The sequence below is a fragment of the Mesocricetus auratus genome, unplaced genomic scaffold, assembly GCF_017639785.1.
Source record: "Mesocricetus auratus isolate SY011 unplaced genomic scaffold, BCM_Maur_2.0 Super-Scaffold_100020, whole genome shotgun sequence".
Classification (NCBI taxonomy): Eukaryota; Metazoa; Chordata; class Mammalia; order Rodentia; family Cricetidae; genus Mesocricetus; species Mesocricetus auratus.
In genome coordinates this window covers 1,110,816-1,129,510 of record NW_024429201.1, presented here as the reverse complement: position 1 = coordinate 1,129,510, position 18,695 = coordinate 1,110,816, and the positions used below count along the sequence as shown (strand labels likewise).

At 39.5% G+C, this 18,695-nt stretch overlaps 1 protein-coding gene across 1 annotated transcript in view; it reads left to right on the top strand.

Annotated features, from left to right (window-relative positions):
- The first annotated feature begins 7,319 nt into the window (after nt 1–7,319).
- Fgf10 (fibroblast growth factor 10) overlaps nt 7,320–18,695 on the top strand; it is a 79,335-nt gene continuing 67,959 nt past the window's right edge. The window contains exon 1 of the mRNA XM_005082782.4: nt 7,320–7,668. Within this exon, the coding sequence (XP_005082839.1) occupies nt 7,320–7,668 (349 nt within the window). The remainder of the gene's footprint in view (nt 7,669–18,695) is intronic.

The following is an 18,695-nucleotide window of genomic DNA, read 5'->3' as shown; positions in this document are numbered from 1 at the left end:
AGAGTGCTTTGAAAAGAAGTCTACATCTGCAAGGATGCACATCTGGTCAGATTCAGGACAATGACATAAAATGAAAGATAGGAAGAAAGACTATGAGCTTTCTGTGTGGATGCCTATCTACCCACTGACAAAGTCAAATGCAAGTCACCTGTCGGAGAAACACTGAAGAGGTACAGATATCAGCCCAGAGCTGGCCAGAGAAGGGATGAGAATGGATTCCCAGGGATAATTCAAGAAAACTTGGCACAACAAGGATTGCATTTATTACAACACAAGAACGTCTTTGTTATCACTAATTCACAGAATGAACATTTTCTGTGCCTAATTCTATTGAATGGGGGAAACTTATAAAATTTCGAATGGGTGTTAGGTCAAGTTGAGTTCGGTAAGATGTATGTTTTAGTAGTAGGCACGTTGGGGCTGGAGAGATGGCTCAGTGATCATAATAACACCTATTGCTCTTACAAAGGATTTGGTTCAGTTTCCAGCACTCTCTCAGCCACTCACAACTGCCTGTAACTCCATTTCCAGGGCATACTCTTCTGACTTCCATTGGTTCCTGCATGTAGGTAGTACATGTATACTCAAGGCAGGCACTCTCTCATACAACATACACAAATAAAGAATGATGAATAAATCTAACCAAAACTTAGAACGTTTAACAGATGGCTTAGGGGATTTTTATCAGAAAACAGCTAACAGAATTATTTACAACACACATGCTATCCATTCATGATTCTGGAAAAAGAAACAAAGGAGAGAACATCAGGGCTAGCTGGCAGAGATTTTGTTCACATCCTAAGCCTGTAGGAGGAATCTAGAGTAGAGGGTTATGCCATAACCACAGAGGAGGAGATGATCAAACCATACTCCTTCATGAAGCCAGTGAGCAGAAGCCACAGTTTCCCTTGGCTCTTTTGTAAAACAACATAAATGATTGTCAGGATCCAACTCTCTTCAAACGCTTTCTAGGTCCTGAGAAAATCCTAGTTTCCCTATCCCTAATGACAAAGACAAAAATCATAGGTTCATTCACATATCCATGTATGCACATTCTTTAATAGCTAAATCACTGTATCTTTTTTGTTAGACACAATAAAACTGACAGTGGACTAGTACCCCATAGTAGATACTCAATAAACATCATTGGAATAAAAATAGTTAAGAAAATGTATGAAAAAATGACGACACTGTAAATATTTCGATGCCAATGAACCAAGACGATAAGGAAAATATTGTAATTTCCAAACAAAACATAGACAAGTGTCACACAACTAGGAAATCTATTGGGCTTGGCTTGGCAGAAGCACAGATCTGCAAAGGGACAGCTGGAAGCACCACACCGAGCTCTTTGGAGACTTCACAACTTTGTCAAGAGGAGGCTCTGTCTGCCAGCAGGCAGGGGAAAAACAGCAGCTTTGTGAAAATATGTTCTCTGTGTTTGGTTTCAAGATGCAGAGTTCAGCTTTCTGGAACTGCGCTGATTTATTGTGAGAATATTTCAAATATTCCCATATAGATATTTTTCTTACAAAAGATCCTTTATGCTTCTATCTTAGCCTTATTTTGTTTTCAATAGGAGATCATTGGATCTTTGAAGATAAGTCAACAGAAAATCCAACTTAGTTTCAAATAAAAAAAAAAAGAATGTTGGGGCTGGAGAGATGGCTCAGAGGTTAAGAGCACTGACTGCTCTTCTAGGGATCCTGAGTTGAATTCCCAGCAACCACATGGTGGCTCACAACCATCTACAATTCAATCTGGTGTCCTCTTCTGGCATGTAGGCAGAACACTGTATATGTAATAAATAAATGAATCTTTAAAAAAAAGAATGTTTATATAAATGTTTATGCTTTAAAGGGTATACTGTTTCAGGAAAATCTAACATGATGGCATAAATAACTGACTCAAATTAATAGATTACTTTTCTAGATGATAGGAATTGTTTGGGGGAAACAATTTAAAAATGTTTATTAAGCTCTACATAACTCATGAATATCCTGAAACTTTGTAGTGTAAGTCACAATGAAATGTGTTCATTTCACTTAAGAGTCTCCTTTTCCCAAACCACAAAAACATTTATTTTATTTTGTCTAATCAACTGATAGTTAATAATTCAACACTAAGCTATTTTATTGCTTTTCTCTGGCTAATCAATTGCAGTAAAGTTGTGCTGGTTTTCCATAACCAAAGACTTCTAAGCTTTCTTATCTCTTCCGTTCTGAGACTCAGGCATATGAGAGTGAGTGGGGGATGATAAGGAGAAAAACAGAGGAGGAAGAAAAAGAAAACAGGTAGATGGATATGGCTAAACCCAGGGTCACATGTAAGGTCTGTTGTTGGCACTCCTAACTAATCAATCACTGAGGGACTTCAGTCATTCTATAAAATGCTAAAGCCATACTCAGTTTCTGACTGACCATCTTTCTTTCAAAACCCAAAAATCCAAACAGATCTTTCAGTCATCCACACTTTGTGAGGGTCACCATGCCACCACAAAAGGAAAATTCTACATCTGACCTCCAAATCTATGTTGCAATTGAAGCAGACACACACCTTAAACAAACAAACAAATGAATAAATAGGTAGATTTGGTGTGTGTATGTTTTGTAAGGATATGTGAGCGGGCTATGTGTAGTGTAGCGTGAAGGGAAGGACTTTGTGCCAGTGAGGCTCTTCTTTCTACAGCCGCAGCATCAAGATAATCGGTGTCCAGAGCAATGCCTGCCTTTTCATGTGTGTGTAGCTGCCAGGGATTCAAACTTGGGTCCTTGTACTTACAGGACAAGTACTGTTACCCACTGAGTCACCTCCCCAGTTCCCTAAAATTCCAAAGAAAATTACCTTCAGACTATATTATGAAATACATCTGAAACATGATTTTCACTCCTTGACTACTCTTGCCATGCCGACTACTGGCTTTTAAGTGTTGCACTTCTACTCTCTATAAGGTAAAAATGTTTTTTTCCAATTCATTTGAAGCTCTTATTTTGAAATCAACAATTATAAACTTAATTATAAACTATCACTTGTGAACTTCCTCAAACATCATTGACCGTACATCATTTCTAGCCATAGCTTTGGAAGGAAACAAGCAGGGGGTAGGGGAACCTTCCTGCTAGCATTTCCTACATGTAAATAGTAAAACAGGCTCATGCTCCTAAGGGCTACAGAACATGCTTTAAAAAAAATGAGGCCTGCACATGTCATAATTGTCAAACTGCCTGGCTGACTTTTGACCTAATTTAGCATTATTTGAAGCAGCTTACTGACACTGCCAATAATATCTCACATAATAGAACACACATCTTATAACTGAACCACAGACAGTGCTGAACAACCTAAAGAACCCAGGAAATACATGTTTCAATTGTAAACTGCTCAAAGAGAAAAGCTACTGAAGAGTCTGGGGGGAAGCCCTCGTGATGCCTCCTTTACACGGTCGTAATACATTTTTGTAGTCTTTTTTTGTGATCTTGCTTTTTAAAAGTCTATGATTTTTCGAATCATCATATTTAACAAACGCCTCCCTTTCTTTCGATAAACATTTAGTCTAATAGCACTGGATATGCTTAGGCCCTAGAAACAGAGCATACCTTCCAAAGACTGGATGAAAGAGACAGACAGTCTTTTAGAATAGCAGGTACCACTCTAATCTGAAGCTTGTACTGTCCTTTCAATCTGAGCAGAGAAACAATTAATAAAGGAACCCATTAAGACCTGATTATTGCAGCTAAGAAAGGAAGGTAGAATTTCAGTCCTTTGAAGTAACTGAGAATGATTCAGGCCTCATTACAGAGATATAATCTACATTCATACATTTATGTTAGTGATTCAAATCTATTGGGAGAGATTGGATTCCGTTAAATAGTGCATCTCTCCTGTGGAACTTTTCTCAGGCTTTCTGGGGCTAAGCTGAGGGGTGACTTACAATACAAAGCGGTGGGGGATTTGGGGACTCTACTGTGCTGTAAAAGAAAGGCAGTGCAGAAAAGAAAAAGACTGAGATATAATCTAAAAAGCCATGTCAGTCTCTCCTTTGGGCAGTTTAATAAATGCCCTCCCTGTCATCAACGCTGGACAGAGGAGAGGCGAAAGGACTCCAGAAGTCTCAGACATTGCACCTGCTGCAGGCGAGTTTTCATATGAACATTTTGGGGATAGCTTTTCCCTCATTTCAGATAAAACTAAGGTCAAACTTTTAGTTAGAAGATCTGAATAGCTCCTACTAGAATAGAAAACCGATTGTGTGTGTGTGTGTGTGTGTGTGAGAGAGAGAGAGAGAGAGAGAGAGAGAGAGAGAGAGAGAGAGAGAGAGAGAGAGAGAGGGAGGGAGAGAGAGAGGTGTTGAGCTGAATGAGTGTCTGATGTGGATTAAAAAACACACACACACACAAATGACATCAATAGTGTTGGTGCTCAGTGTAAAGAAACCCCAAACTAATTACTTCCTGTGTTTCATATTTTTCACAAAAGCATCTTTGTTATATGGCTCCATCAAACATATTTTTAAACGTAGTTTCAATGAGCTGTCAATTCAAACATGTGAATTCTTCTTTCTATGAGGATGCAACTTATCTCCCTTAGAAACTGTCTGCTCCTTCACTCATTTGTCTGTTCAGGTAAAAGCTGTGAAACAGGAAATTGAAATTAGCACTGTGGGCTCATTTTTCAATATCCATACTTTAATTAAAGAAGCAAGACTTCTTTGACGCATGCTCTTTATTTGCTTAACTTTTCAATTAATAGCTACAGAAATCAGCTAATTGTATTAAAGTTAGAAATCTGCTGTGATGTTCGTCACATTGTTGAAATCTTTTGAATAAGCAATGCAATGAGTTATAAATAATGCAATTAAAATCCCAATTCTGGTATTGAATAGTTCTATTTCAAAGGCACTGAACACACAGAAAAATATAAGACAATGCATTCAAGCCATTCTTCAAGCCATTAAAATGTATTTGGGCAATCATTAACAATGTCTATCTCTAGAACTTTTAAAATTTTAATTTTTTTTCTCCAGTTCCCAATGAAGATTGAAACCGAATGCTCATGACAGTGTTCCTGGGTTGTAGGTACAAACTCCTTTTGTTAATTCTTTCTGTTGTAGTTGTCTTAACTCTCAAGTTCACCTTGAAATGCCTGTATCTTACTCAGCCTATTAGGTTGAACCATGTGAAACTGCCACTTTCCTAAATGGAAAGCTGCAAGATATTGACAATTTGTTTTGCTTAGACAGAACACAGATGTCTAACTGCCTTTCACAACAGAGTAATATATGTTCATGCATTCCTTCCCGTCCCTCCCTAGTTTAGCTATTTTCTAAAAGAAGTGGACCACTGGAACTCAGAACTAACTCTATCACAGTAGGCAGGAGTGGGTTATCACGGTATTTCCTTCTGTGTGTGTGCCTTTTGATTCTGAGCAACAGCTTCCTGATCTTCTACTGACTTCTGTCTGCCTCTAGGTTAAGAGCTGGTTTCTGTGAACAGCAGTAGAGTTGGGGGTTGGTGTGTGCTGGAGTGTGGGTGGAAGATTTGTAGGTAGTGAAGTTGCATTGTAAAATAGAGCCCTTTAAACATTAAATTTGAAGATGGGGGGACCTCCTCTTTATGGCAAAATGCAAAGGAAATTGCATAGAGAAGAAAACAGGCAGCAGGGGATTCGGTGAAATTGTGTGATAAAATCTGCGATTTCAGGGAAGTGCCTAGGCTTTGAAGTCCGTGCGTGATTCTGTAAAGGACTCATGTTAGCAATTAGAAATCAGTAACTCGGGTCCCTGATTTCATTTACGCCAAGAGAGAGGCGATGTTTAAGGGTGACGATAAATCTCCCTGAGCTTAAAAAGACAGAGAGGGCCAAAGTGTGAACTTTTTACTTCAGCAACGGAAGCGAGAAATCAATGATTCATTAAAACCCGAGACCTCCTTGGAAGCTGGCAGGAGAGGAGGAAACGAAGCAGCTCATTATGTCTCCCTTTTCTACTCTAGCTCCTATCAGTTTATAATCTGCTGTTGGGGGAGAATTTGCCCTGAGCATCCTCTACTGCCCTCTCTCCCCAGCCCTCTTCCCTGCTTCTGGGACCTGGAGGGGGAGAAACGCACACACACACACAAAAGCCAGGCTCCAAACTCCATTTTCACAGCCAAAGAGTGGAAAAAAGAAAGAAAAAGAAAAAGAAAACGACACTGGAAAACAAGTGAGCAAGGGGGCTCCCGGGAGGGGAGTGGTTCCCGCCGGAGGGCAGCAAATTTCGGAAAGCACGCGGACAGCTCGCGCTGGTGGCCAGCACCGCTAGCACAGGACGCTGGAGCAGCAATTAGTTCGAACTGCAGGCTGCGGGGTGGCTGGCCCTCGGAGGCTGCGAGGAAGGGACCCGCAGCCCCCAGCTCAGAGCAAAGGCATCGCGCACTAAACTCTCGCCCAGGCTCTCCCCCCTCTCGGCCCCTTCCCCCCTCCCTTTTCCCTGGCGTTCCCAGCAGCTTAGGGTTTCAGATGTCCCACCGCCGTTTGACCCCCTCCCCCCGCCTTCTCCACCCCTGCAAATGAGGTTTGACCAGCAGACTTAGAGCCCACCTCTGGCTGAAAAGCACTGACATTTAGACTCCAGGCTTCAACCTGTTTACAAGCAGCTTTCCAAGGGACTTGGAGGTGGAGGGTAGAGCCAAACAAAACACCAGCCGCCAGCCGCCAGCCGCCCCCCAAACAAGAAGTGGCTTTCGGGAGACTTCGCATCAACAGGCACCACCAAAAAGAGAAAGGAAGAAGAAAACAACAGCGCCTGGGCAGCTGCCTCCGGTTCTGACAACTCCAAAGAGACACACTTTTTAAGTGGCCAGCAGGCTGGGACTCTGCAGAGAAGGACCAGAAGGTGCCAACCGCAGAGGGGCGCAGATGTCTTCCTGCACCCCCACCCCACCCACTTTGGGTTTTGTTCACCGCGCTGTCATCTGTTTTTCAGACCTCTTTTGCATCTAGCATGGTGAAGAAAGGAGTGAAGAAGAGAACAAAGTAACCCCCGGGGGGGGGGGGAGCGGAGCGCTGGTGACCGACACCACAAGTTCCTGCCACCCACGTCCACTGTTCACCCGCAGACTGGAGAGACACAGGCAGCGGATCTGAGAACGGAGCGAGGACAGGCAGCCGGCCCTTCCGAGGAGTTATGGATGTTGGTGTATTCGCTTCTGGCCAGATCCGTACCCGGAGGGAGCTAACCAGTAGCCACCACCTCCAGCTGTCTCTTTGCCTCGCACCAGGTCTTACCCTTCCAGTATGTTCCTTCTGATGAGACAATTTCCAGCGCCGAGAGTTTCAGTACAATGTGGAAATGGATACTGACACATTGTGCCTCAGCCTTTCCCCACCTGCCGAGCTGCTGTTGCTGCTTCTTGTTGCTCTTCTTGGTGTCTTCCGTCCCTGTCACCTGCCAAGCTCCTGGTCAGGACATGGTGTCACCGGAGGCCACCAACTCCTCTTCCTCCTCCTCCTCTTCCTCCTCCTCGTCCTCCTCCTTGTCCTCTCCTTCCAGTGCAGGGAGGCATGTGCGGAGCTACAATCACCTCCAAGGAGATGTCCGCTGGAGAAAGCTGTTCTCCTTCACCAAGTACTTTCTCAAGATTGAGAAGAACGGAAAGGTCAGCGGTACCAAGAAGGAAAACTGTCCGTACAGTAAGTAACAAATGCGTGCTCCTCTCTTTCCAATTATCCACCCCCACCCCACGCGGGAAGGGGGGGCAGAATCTGTTCCAGATGTGGCCAGCTAAATATTTATGTCCCCAACCCCTGTAAAATGATGAAGTGGAATACTTTCACACTAAATCAGCCCCCTCCCGAGTATACATTGTGCTGCAGGATTCCCTCCACCATACAACTCTCCTCCACATCCCTTGCACCCTATTCTCCATCTCGTTTTTCACTCGCAGGACCACTCCCGGTGCCCTAGGGTTGTTGCTGCTAGGAGATGCCGCATTCTGTGTCCAGTACCTTCCCCCATCTCATGCAAAGGTCTCCTTTCCCTCCCTTTTGGAAATGGCTCAAGTAAACACATTTTGTTTCCTCTTGCTGGCAACCTTAAGAGTTTTGGGACAAACTCCTAAAGCTGAAAATAATTATCCACTGTCAATTACAGGGGCTTTATGGGACATTTAAGGAAGAAGACTCACTTCCACTGTCCCCTGGCCCCCATCTTTTGTCCCACTACTTCTAGATAGAAGCCAAAAGAGTTTTTTTTTCCTAGTTTTTCCTCGTTTTGGTTTGAGTGACTGCAGTCCGTGCAGTTAGCTTTTCGGGCAACACCACTGCTGTTTGTGCCTTGCCTGCCTTCTCTCTCGGTAACATGATGCTCATGCCTGCATTGTCAATAGCATATGGGCTGCTGCTTTGTGGTGTCTTGTTGTACTGTTTCTTCTGAAACCTCTCATATTGCAGAGGCATAGTACTACAGCATTGTAAACATCTGGGACTGGATTCGCACAGACCTCACACAAATTTCATTGTCATTCTTTTATTTTCAAAGTAAAAGACTAAGTCTGTTTCCAAGCCTGTATCCCATAGGGCGAGGTTAGTCTCCACATTCTGCAGGGGAACCTTGGAGCTCTTTCTTTCCCCTTTCTCACTGGTCTTTCTTTCAATCCTTCTGTCTTGTGCGTGCAGAGTGGTGGTGGGGGAGTGCTGAATAAGGGGAGGAAAAAGGAGGAGGGAAGGGGTGGATACCACCTCTCATCTTGAACCAACCCAGGCAAGCCAGATTATTCTATTGGCTTCCCTTCCTGATTACTTTCAAGTGCTGAGACTTATTCATCCTCCATTGATTGTTATTAGAAGGGATTCCCAAGGCTACGTAATGGTACACTGAAGGCAGTAGACAATGACATTTAAACATCTTTAATGACCAAATGGCTCTATCTCTTTGGTAAATTCCAAGTCACCTTTGAAGGGGAACGTTTTGAGTTAGTTCTTTGGGATTCCCAGCATACACTGGCCAGCATGCTGAAATATGAGTCCCTCAATTTAGATTTGTTTTTTGGTGGTTTTGTTGTTTTTGGTTTTTGACTCAGAGTATATCAGGGACTAATGAAAATGACAAACTGACCAGAATTTAGCATTTCTTTCTTCAATAAATATTACATGAATTAAGACTTAGTTTTCTTCTTGGGGGACTCACAAACATCCAGCATTAACTTTATTCATCTTCAGTTGCTTTCAACCTAGTTGCTCATTAAAATTAGCAATATGTTTATAAACAATAGCTCTGCAGAAGTGTTTGAAGTATGCTAGGTTAAGCATTGGAACTATTAAATACCTTATTACATATGCAAATATATTCAGTCTGATGCTTAAAAAAGAGCTGAAATAGTATCTTTAATGGTAGTATCTTAAGTCTCTTGCCACTTGAGTACTTTACATACTGTACTATAGATAGTCTTTATGGTTTGCAGATTCTAATTTAGTATTCTTGACTACTTGTAAAACAAAATCCAGCAGTGGTGCCCAGTTAAATGAAGAATCTGCCTCCATACTGTGCTCTAGTGTTTTCTCTTTTTAAATTCTCATAGGCTGATTTCCTTTAGTTCATATGGAAAACATGAAGAAAATGTCTGAGTTTTAACCTTGAGCTTACTTTCTTCTTTTTAACGTTTTGATAATAACTCAATCTTGCTATTATGTTGTGTTTTTTTAATGTAGTGTAATGATCAACCTGTAGATATTTTAGTTTATGATACTCAGATGGCTGTTTTGTAAAATAATGATCCCTGTGCCATGAACTACTTAGTAAAATGACTCCCAGGGAACACACTGAGTTTTATTTTTACAATATGAACTATCCCAAATGAGAAAATTATGCAACTTTTATTGCATAAACAAGTACAACAAATTTCCATTCTAACAAAAAAGGTCATTATATCTTTTGTGGGATTAAATATGGCATTTACTAATAGTCTCTTGAAATTAAAAGCTAAATATATAACATAAGAAGACTGTCTCAATTAATGGTTTAAAAGTGAAGGAGGATAATCATATTGCTAAATATTGTCAAACCATAACTAATTTAAGCTTTCCAAGAACATGAGTATCAAAACATAGCAAGTGAAAAGAACAGTTTGAAAGGGCCTTAATTTTTCCTGGAGCCCAGTAATTAGAATGCAGCTAACATTCCCAGCTGGACTTATTCACCTGAAATACACAGTATCATTTAGATATTCTTTAAATGTTGCATAATTGCACATAAAAAACTTTTGCCACACCCACAGGGTAGCCAGCCATCCAGCAACCAAGTAGTAGCCTGTTAAATATTAGGATATCTAACCTCTGAAGAGTGTCAGTTCCTTGTCCAAAAGCTACATTTTGGGACCATTTTCCTAAACAACATATTAATTAGTCCCAATACACAAAGATGTTATGTTGAGACTTGCTTATTTGAAGATTCATTTTCTTTGCTACCTTTGACCCTGGTATTATTTGCTGCTAGAATACCATCACAGCTTACCTAAGGGGTTGTATGTTTGTGATGCTTTGGGTAATTAAACAGCTGTTTCACTGGCTCATTGCCAGCAAAATGTTAACAATAAGGAAGAAAGGAACTCACTCATAAGTATTGCAAAATGATTCTTTTTTAACTTCATCCTCCAAAGCTAACACCTTGTTTTGAATAGATCTGAATGTTCGGCATGTGTTAAAGAAACTCTTCTCAACTTGAGTGAATACTAAAGACTTTTTCTTTAGAAGGGGGTGGGGCGGGGTGGAGTGGGGCAGGGGTGTGTGTTTTCTTTGCTCTTTGCTATTATATGGGAGTAGAATAAAGAGAGTAGGAGTGAATTATGTTTCTCCTGCTAGAAGACTAAGGAAGCTTGAATAATTGAGACTAGCTATGGTATATCTGTCACTAGATATGTGCAGGCTCATTTAGGTTTTGTTTTATCATGCCTTACATCTAGAGCTTTGCCCTTGAAACATTACCACTCAGCTTTGGTTCTGACCTCCTAGAAAGGCTGGATACAGCTGTTAGGTCCCCTTGCAAATGGGACTGCTTGACTTATTCCTGGACACGAGTAAAACAGCTGTGAGCTTCTCCCATGGTTGTCATTTGAAGAAAAGAAGAATCTAGCGAAAGGAAAATGTATCCCCAAACTACAGACAACTAAATAGATGATCCCAATACAGGCTCCCGGAGCTTATGGGCCTTTCTGCGAAAAGCATATGAGAGACAAGGAATATGTAGCACGCAATCCCTCTCTTTAAATATTTATCTCACTTAGTACTCATAATAGTCACATGGCTTTGATAAAACTATATACATTTTAAAGTATGAAAATTAAGGTTAGAGGAGGTAAAGTTTCCAATCACTCAAGTGGAAAGCGACAAAAGTATATTACAAATCTAACCCTATCTGGCTATCTCTCCTTGTAGGTTATAGCTCTTGGCTAATCTGAACATGGATACCAGTTTATTAGATCAAGCCACTCCCAACCTCCTAAAAATTAGTCACTTAAAACTTGTGTTGCCTTTTGCTGTGAACATTAATAGGCTTCAGTCTTAATTGGAAGAGAAGTAAAATGACCGTGGGAAGAAAATAAAATGCCAGCGATAATAAGTGCAGGTGGCCATATGGTACCAGACAATGTCTGTCCGTGTATCATCCAGGTCAGGCCTCTCTCTTGATATTCAGTTTGGGAATATAATTGCTCGTGGACACACACAAAGTACACATGCATCAATCTCACTTACGTGAACAGGGGTCATTAGGAATACATGACTATTTAAGAAAATCCATGAATGTCATTGTATATAGTAATTGTTTACAGCTGAGGGCCAAATGCTTAATTGTTCCCACGTGCAATAAAATAATTTGATTGTAAATACCTGTGGGAGCTTAGGCTGTTGTAGGAACTTCTAACACATGACTACAAAAAGTGACATTATAGAGACCTACAGCTAGAGACAGAAATGATGCAAAATGAATGGGTAAATCAAAGAGATATTTTGCTACATAAAAATAATGGATTGTAATGCTAGACTTAGCACTAAGTGTTTGCATTATTATTTTCTAATCAGGAATTCAGTTTAGTATTGAAGGGAATTTTAAAAAGTTGTTGAGGAAAGAACTACAGTATTGTCTCATGCCAAATACTCAAGAGTCTTCTGGAGCATGGTGGGACTCCTATGGGCAATTTATGGCTTCCGCTGGTGTCTTATTTACAATTGTGGTTCTCTCTAGAATTTGCTTGCAAAATTTATAACCAGAAGCATTTAATCATCAGCCTTGAGGATTTATGAAGGTGGAAGGCACTGTATTTAATGTTTACATGACACTGTCCTATTGCATCTGTACCATGTGGACCCTCCACTTTGATGGCTTCATCATAAATCCATTAAAATGCACAATTTGAGAGTTTCCTCTTCATAAACGTGATTTATAACCACGTATTAGAAGAACCCAACAAACCAGTTGGCTGGAATAGCATGCTGATATTGGAGGGGGAGAATTCAGGCACCAAACTCTAGATCTCGGCAATGTCAGTAACCTGGTACCTGAAGGTACAGTCCATTCTTTGAAAGCATGTGTTTCCAAAATGATGTTTAAACATATAATTTTTGAAAAAGAAGGGTCCTGTTAAACCAAAGTCCATTGCACATTTTCTTGTACATTGTCACTAACAGCTTATAACATAAACTCTTATTCTAGTGTGTTTCCTTAGAAATTAAATAGCTTGCAATGAACATGGATACTTTAAATTCCTATACAATTACTTTAATGTTAAGAGGCAAACCCCATTTATTATCCAAATGTCTACCTTCCCACAAACCAAAATGCTGGGAAAAGGGTTGACAGCTCATTTAGAATGGATCTAATGTTCCTTACAATTATGAGCTGCCTATGGCTATCTTTCTACATCTTTTCCAAGCCTTAATCTCCATATGCTTATCAAAAATTATAGTGCAAATGATATTTATTATCCTTCCAAAGGAAGGGACTACATGCATACTTAAGGTGATTTTAATCTTTTTTAACATTAATTCTCTGAACTTTGCAATGAATAATTGTATAGATGACAGCTTTACTATGACTGTTCCAACATTTGTCAACATTAATAGTTGATGTTTGCTTAATATAAGTAAGTAAAATATTAGCATTTCCCTTGAAGAAGTTAAAAACCTCTTGCAGTTTTACAGTGAGATGGAATATGGATCCCTGTTCATGCAATATTCACACAGTTTTCTAACAGTTTAGAGATATAACACTCTATTTTGTCTCAAGTCCTTTGTAAAAATGTATCATAACCTGACAAGGTATATCACGATTACTTAAGTTCTTTTATATTTTCCACTTGACAATTTTTTAAACTTGTTTTGTTCCAGATTTAAGATGCTGACTTTCTAACATCAGCATGTTCTCCCAATGTTACTTTTACCTGTAACAGTCAATGGGTACAAAAAAGAACAATATAAAGATGTGCCTTCCAAGTTAGGAAAATACAGTGGATCTTAGGATCTATCTGATACTGAATTGATGAATACAAAATCTTGACATTGCATAGAATTATTTTTTAAAAGTAAGACCTTAATTTTAACAGTTTTTTTATTAATAGAAGTATTCACAATACCTACCAGGTCACCCACAAAATAATGGCTGTCAAGGCTCCTTGCCTTTAAATCAGGCCACTAGTGTTCCTTCTTTGAACATTGTGTTCTAATTGGAACAATAAATCAAAGAAGACACTCAGAGTAGATTCCCATGTAAGGTGGATAACTGGACAGTGACTTTTTACTGCTGCTAACACGTGCATCCAATTACCATTTGATAGATTCATAGTGCTGGCAGTACAGCATTACCTCATTGTATAGTTCACCTAATAATTCTTGTGCCTAAATCTGTCTACCTTTACCTATACCTAACCTGTCAGTATTTGTATTACCAATAATGAAGAACTTTCAGATGTTTGGCATGCTTCCTGCAATGAATGCTGTGATGAATATGTTAATATATTACCTGACTAAGCCTAATAGAAGGGAATGTCTTGATTCAGTTGAAGTACCCTAAACTTTAAATGATTAAATTAACTAAGCAAACCTAACAAGTCCACTATAATTATAACCTAATTCTGAAGTTTGGGTTAACTAAAAGATAAAGGACGTGTTTTTAAAGTTGTATTATACCTCAGATAAATTATTGCTCTTTTTCAGGTTCCTTTTAGAATGTTCACTGTCTTGATAAGCATAATTGTTGGTTTTGTAATTTTTCATAAGTTCTCACTCCCGTGTTGGGAACAATTTACCATCTGTAGTATTGCAACTAAACTCAAGGTTCAATTACCTTCTAGAAGTTCTGTTCTGAGGAGCCCTATGACAACTCTATTTTAGAAACACCACGAACCCTAAATGGTTTATTGCCTCCCCCATTATTTTCTCTTTTGTCTATGTTTGTTTGCTTTTAATTTATTTTTTCTAGGCTTTTAAACCTACTGCATGTCTTTGAAGCCAAATAAATTATCACTTAGCACCACAGGTAGTATGCAGGGCCAGAAGCACAGATAGATAGTTTGGAATGTTAGATAGTTTTTATTGACCACACAAGAACTTCATCAGTTTAAATTGGACACAGTCCACCAGGAACCTTATTCTATTGAATCACCAGCTAACCCTGCATCTCAGCCTCCAGGCCAGGGTTTTTAAGCTCTACCTATACTGAAGAGGACAAAGCCCTAAAAAGACATCATTCTCTATTTGATTTCCAGCTTAAACTTTGTACCCATATGCATTTCTGTAGTATTTTGTTTATGATTCTTTTAACTTTGTTTGCAAACAAAGTACCATTCCCTAGGTGCTTTGATACCTTTCCTCTCTTCATTTCTTCTCCTAATCTTGTATAAGAGAAAGCAAAGATAATTTAACAATAAATGGTTGTTTTCCCTATATTGTAGGTTCAGAACTATTTGGTAATCCCAACTTTCAGAATGTCACAAAGATTATCATACTCCTTTGTATAGCTTTGGTATATGGCTTTTAACAAACAAACTTCATGCCTTTGTTAATTCTGGTTATCAGGAAGGGGAATACACACACACACACACACGTGCGCACACTCACACTTGTACTTCTGCTTAATCAAATACGGGCATATAGATCTCTATTAGCAATATTTGAGACACACACAATAGAATCTCCAGCAATATGTAGTTCTATTCATATTCTTTGTTCAAGAAAACACCTTTGTAGACAACCTGCTAAATTAGAGTTATTTGCTTTATAAACAGATTCTGCTGTCTATTTGCATTTAATTTATCTGTTACTGTAATAATAACTGAATGTAGAGCTTCTTTTTTCAAATGTTTCCAAATGTGAAGCTACCTACTTGCCAGAAGAATTAAAGGAACAGTTAATAATCTATAATTTGGCAAATGCAACAGCACATGACATATTTGTATCTAAAGAGAGATATTTTGTAAAAATATTAGTAACGACACTTATGAGATTTCCTGGGCACTTTTTTTTACTGTATCTCTAGAAGGATATGATTGCAAAGATGTGGAGGGAGTGATGAAGATGACCATCAGATTACAATATAAAAGACAGACAAACAAAAATACAGGAGAGCTTTCTATTTATAAAGCAGACATCCAATCAATGAGAAAGCCAGTGTAAAATGTGTAATGAAAATTCTAGGAGATGGAAAAAATGGACAAGAGGACAAGAGTACCAAGAGCATTAAGATATACACTCAGAAGGAGGTAGGGAGTTTTACTGAGTGATGAAGTCAAGAGTTTTAATTCCCAGATAGAATTCAGACAAATGAGTAGCACTGAACTGCAAAAGGGCTGACCTGACAAGAAAATATAACCCAACTCCAGGCATCCAACTGGATGTTAAATGAACTGAAATGAGAACCTGTGACCTAAGAGGAATCCCACAGAGGTCATCAATAGTCTGTGTATCAGCAGAAAGAAAGTTTAGATCCAAGTCTTGCTAAAGAAGCTATGCCTTAATGGTGGAATGAGAAAAGCGTGACTTTTGCTTCAAAGTAATTAAATATGTGTATAGAGTGAAAGTAGACTTAGAAGTCACAGGTTTGGGTGCAAATTGCAAGACAAGAGTGTGTATCCTGGTGCAAGATATCATCAGTAAAATAAGGATATTAATTGTCCCTTTTTCCTACCTTATGAAGATGAAAATAAAAAAATCCCCTCATTATTTAATCCAATAGAAATATAAACTAATTATTTTGTGCAGATACTTTGTCAAGTACTGAAAAGATTCCATATTTGAGAACGTCGAGAAATGTTTCTGCTCTCCTGGGACTAACACTGTACTGACAGAGTCAAGCAGACAACTATATCAAGACACTGAGAATGCTAGAGTGAGAGTTAAGAGAGATAAGTAGGTGTAGAGCGAAGCCTTTTCCTTGGCAGCCGCTTTGGTTTTTCCTCACCAGTCGCCTGGGCTCTGCCACGTTGTAGTCCCCAAATAACACACAAGATGCTGTATTAATTATGAAGCTGTTGGCCTTGCTTGTTTCTTACTGGCTAGCTCTGACTTAAGTATTTAACCCATCTAAGTATTTCTCTTACCGGATGGACATCTTACTTCTCTGGCGGGCTACATGATGACTCCCTGTGTTTCTCCTACCCAGAGTCCTCCTGGACTCCTAGTCCCACCTATCTTGCTTCCCTATTGGCTAACAGTGCTTTATTGACATATACACAGGACTTCCCCATCAAGTAGGTACAGAAAACACAGAAACTTTCCTGATCCTTGTGGCTAGGGAAGGACCTGGAAAGGTGGGGGTAATGGAAGTGTAGAAAGCTAGGAGAAGATACACTGAGGCTGGGCTTGACCAAAGGTCACAGGAATGGGAGTTGATACACAGACACAGCTTGATATTATGTGGTATATATTAAGTCTCCATCAAGCAGGTAGAGTTTTTTAAAATGAATATAACACTTGCATCTTTTTCAAGGAAAACAACTAATTATTACTTGTTAAAATGGAAATTAACCATACTAACCTTGAAGAAAGATGATTTGAGGCAGCAAAGGAATTTCCTAAAATTTGATTGGAATTGTCATGTTCATTATGCTTGAGTTTGAGGAAAGAGTAGAGGCTTTTCAAGAGACTATTAGCAGGTATTTTCATGTAAAAGCATGGCTTAGGAGGAGAACTAAGAATAATGAATAGATGATAATAAATATCTTCAATGACTCAAGCTACAGCAGAAAAACCATAGGCACAAAAGAAGTAGCATGGAGCAATAAATTGGGTGAAAGGCAAGAAGGAAAAAGAAACAGTTTCTTCTGAAACTGTGTATTTTAAGCCACAGTATATGTCATTGTGGTTTGGTTTTGTATAGGATTATCATAGATATTGTGCTCTGGCTTTCATTTGTTGTCCCTTGACTTTAATCTTTTGGGCTCCTCCATTACAAGTTTTCATTCTGGAGGCAAGAGCTCATCACAGGGAACTGAAAGATGATAGAACACAAATTATACTCAGAGTCGAGAAGCAGCAAAGAATTACAAGGGTAGCAAATACTAGCTCAAAGAAAGAATGATGACATCAGATCACAGTAAGAAAGACTCCAGCAGGACATGACAGAAAAACAGGCAAGAGTAAAATCCCCGAAAAGATGACACTGGAGCATGCACATTCACAACCAAAGCAATAAGGTATTCAGGAAGCTGTCTAGCAACAGAGTGGAATGGTGCACAGGCTAGTTGGCACAGAAATCATTAGAACTTGTTGACACATAAGAAGCCAGTGTAAGACCGGCGGTGGTGGCGCATGCCTTTAATCCCAACACTCGGGAGGCAGAGGCAGGCAGATCTCTGTGAGTTCGAGACCGGGCTGGACCGATAGCCTCCAAAACAATACAGAGAAACCCTGTCTCGTAAAAACCAAAGGGAAAAAAAGAAGCCAATGTAAAATATTCCTACATTTTAGGGTTTCCATGTTTTCCTGTCAAAATATCTCCTGAAATGTGGTTTTTGTTTAAAACTGACTGTCTTCATTTTTAACCTCATCCCCAGTTAGTTTTAGGTTTGTTTGATGTACATGGGTGTCTTGCATGCCTGTATGTGTGTTATGTGCATACCTGGTGCCTAAAGGGATCAGAAGATGGTGTTGGATTTCTTGGAGTTGGAGTTATAGTGAGACACCATGTGGGTGCTAGGATCTGAATCCAGGTCCTCTGCAATATCAGCAAGTGCTGTTAATCGCTAAGTCATCTCTCCAGACCTCTTATTTACTTCACCAAGCAAGAAAAACACAGAAAGCTAAGAAAAAATTGAAAAAATCTTTATACAGGATTATAATTGGCACAATGAAAATATAGTTAGTAGTAAAAACATTCTAGCTATATTTAAAAAGAAAAAAGAACTCAATTAAAAAAAACTTGGAGACACAGAACAGGTCTTGATATGTCAGGTGGTCTTTAGCTTAAAATGTAAAATAGGCCGGCTTTAGAAGTTCTTGATGTGTGGAACACTGGGAAGCAGTTGTATACTTAGGAACAGATTCCACAGTAGAACTACCGGGATGTCACTCTACACTGCCAGGCTGTGTCTTTGTTCTTCTCCCAAATCGTCTTAGACTTATTTGATAGAGGCAATTAGAAAAAGAAATAGAGTAGGCTACAGTTCATTATCCTGCAAACGAAATACTTCAGTATTTTTAAACAAACAGAGAGATGGGTTATCATATTGGAT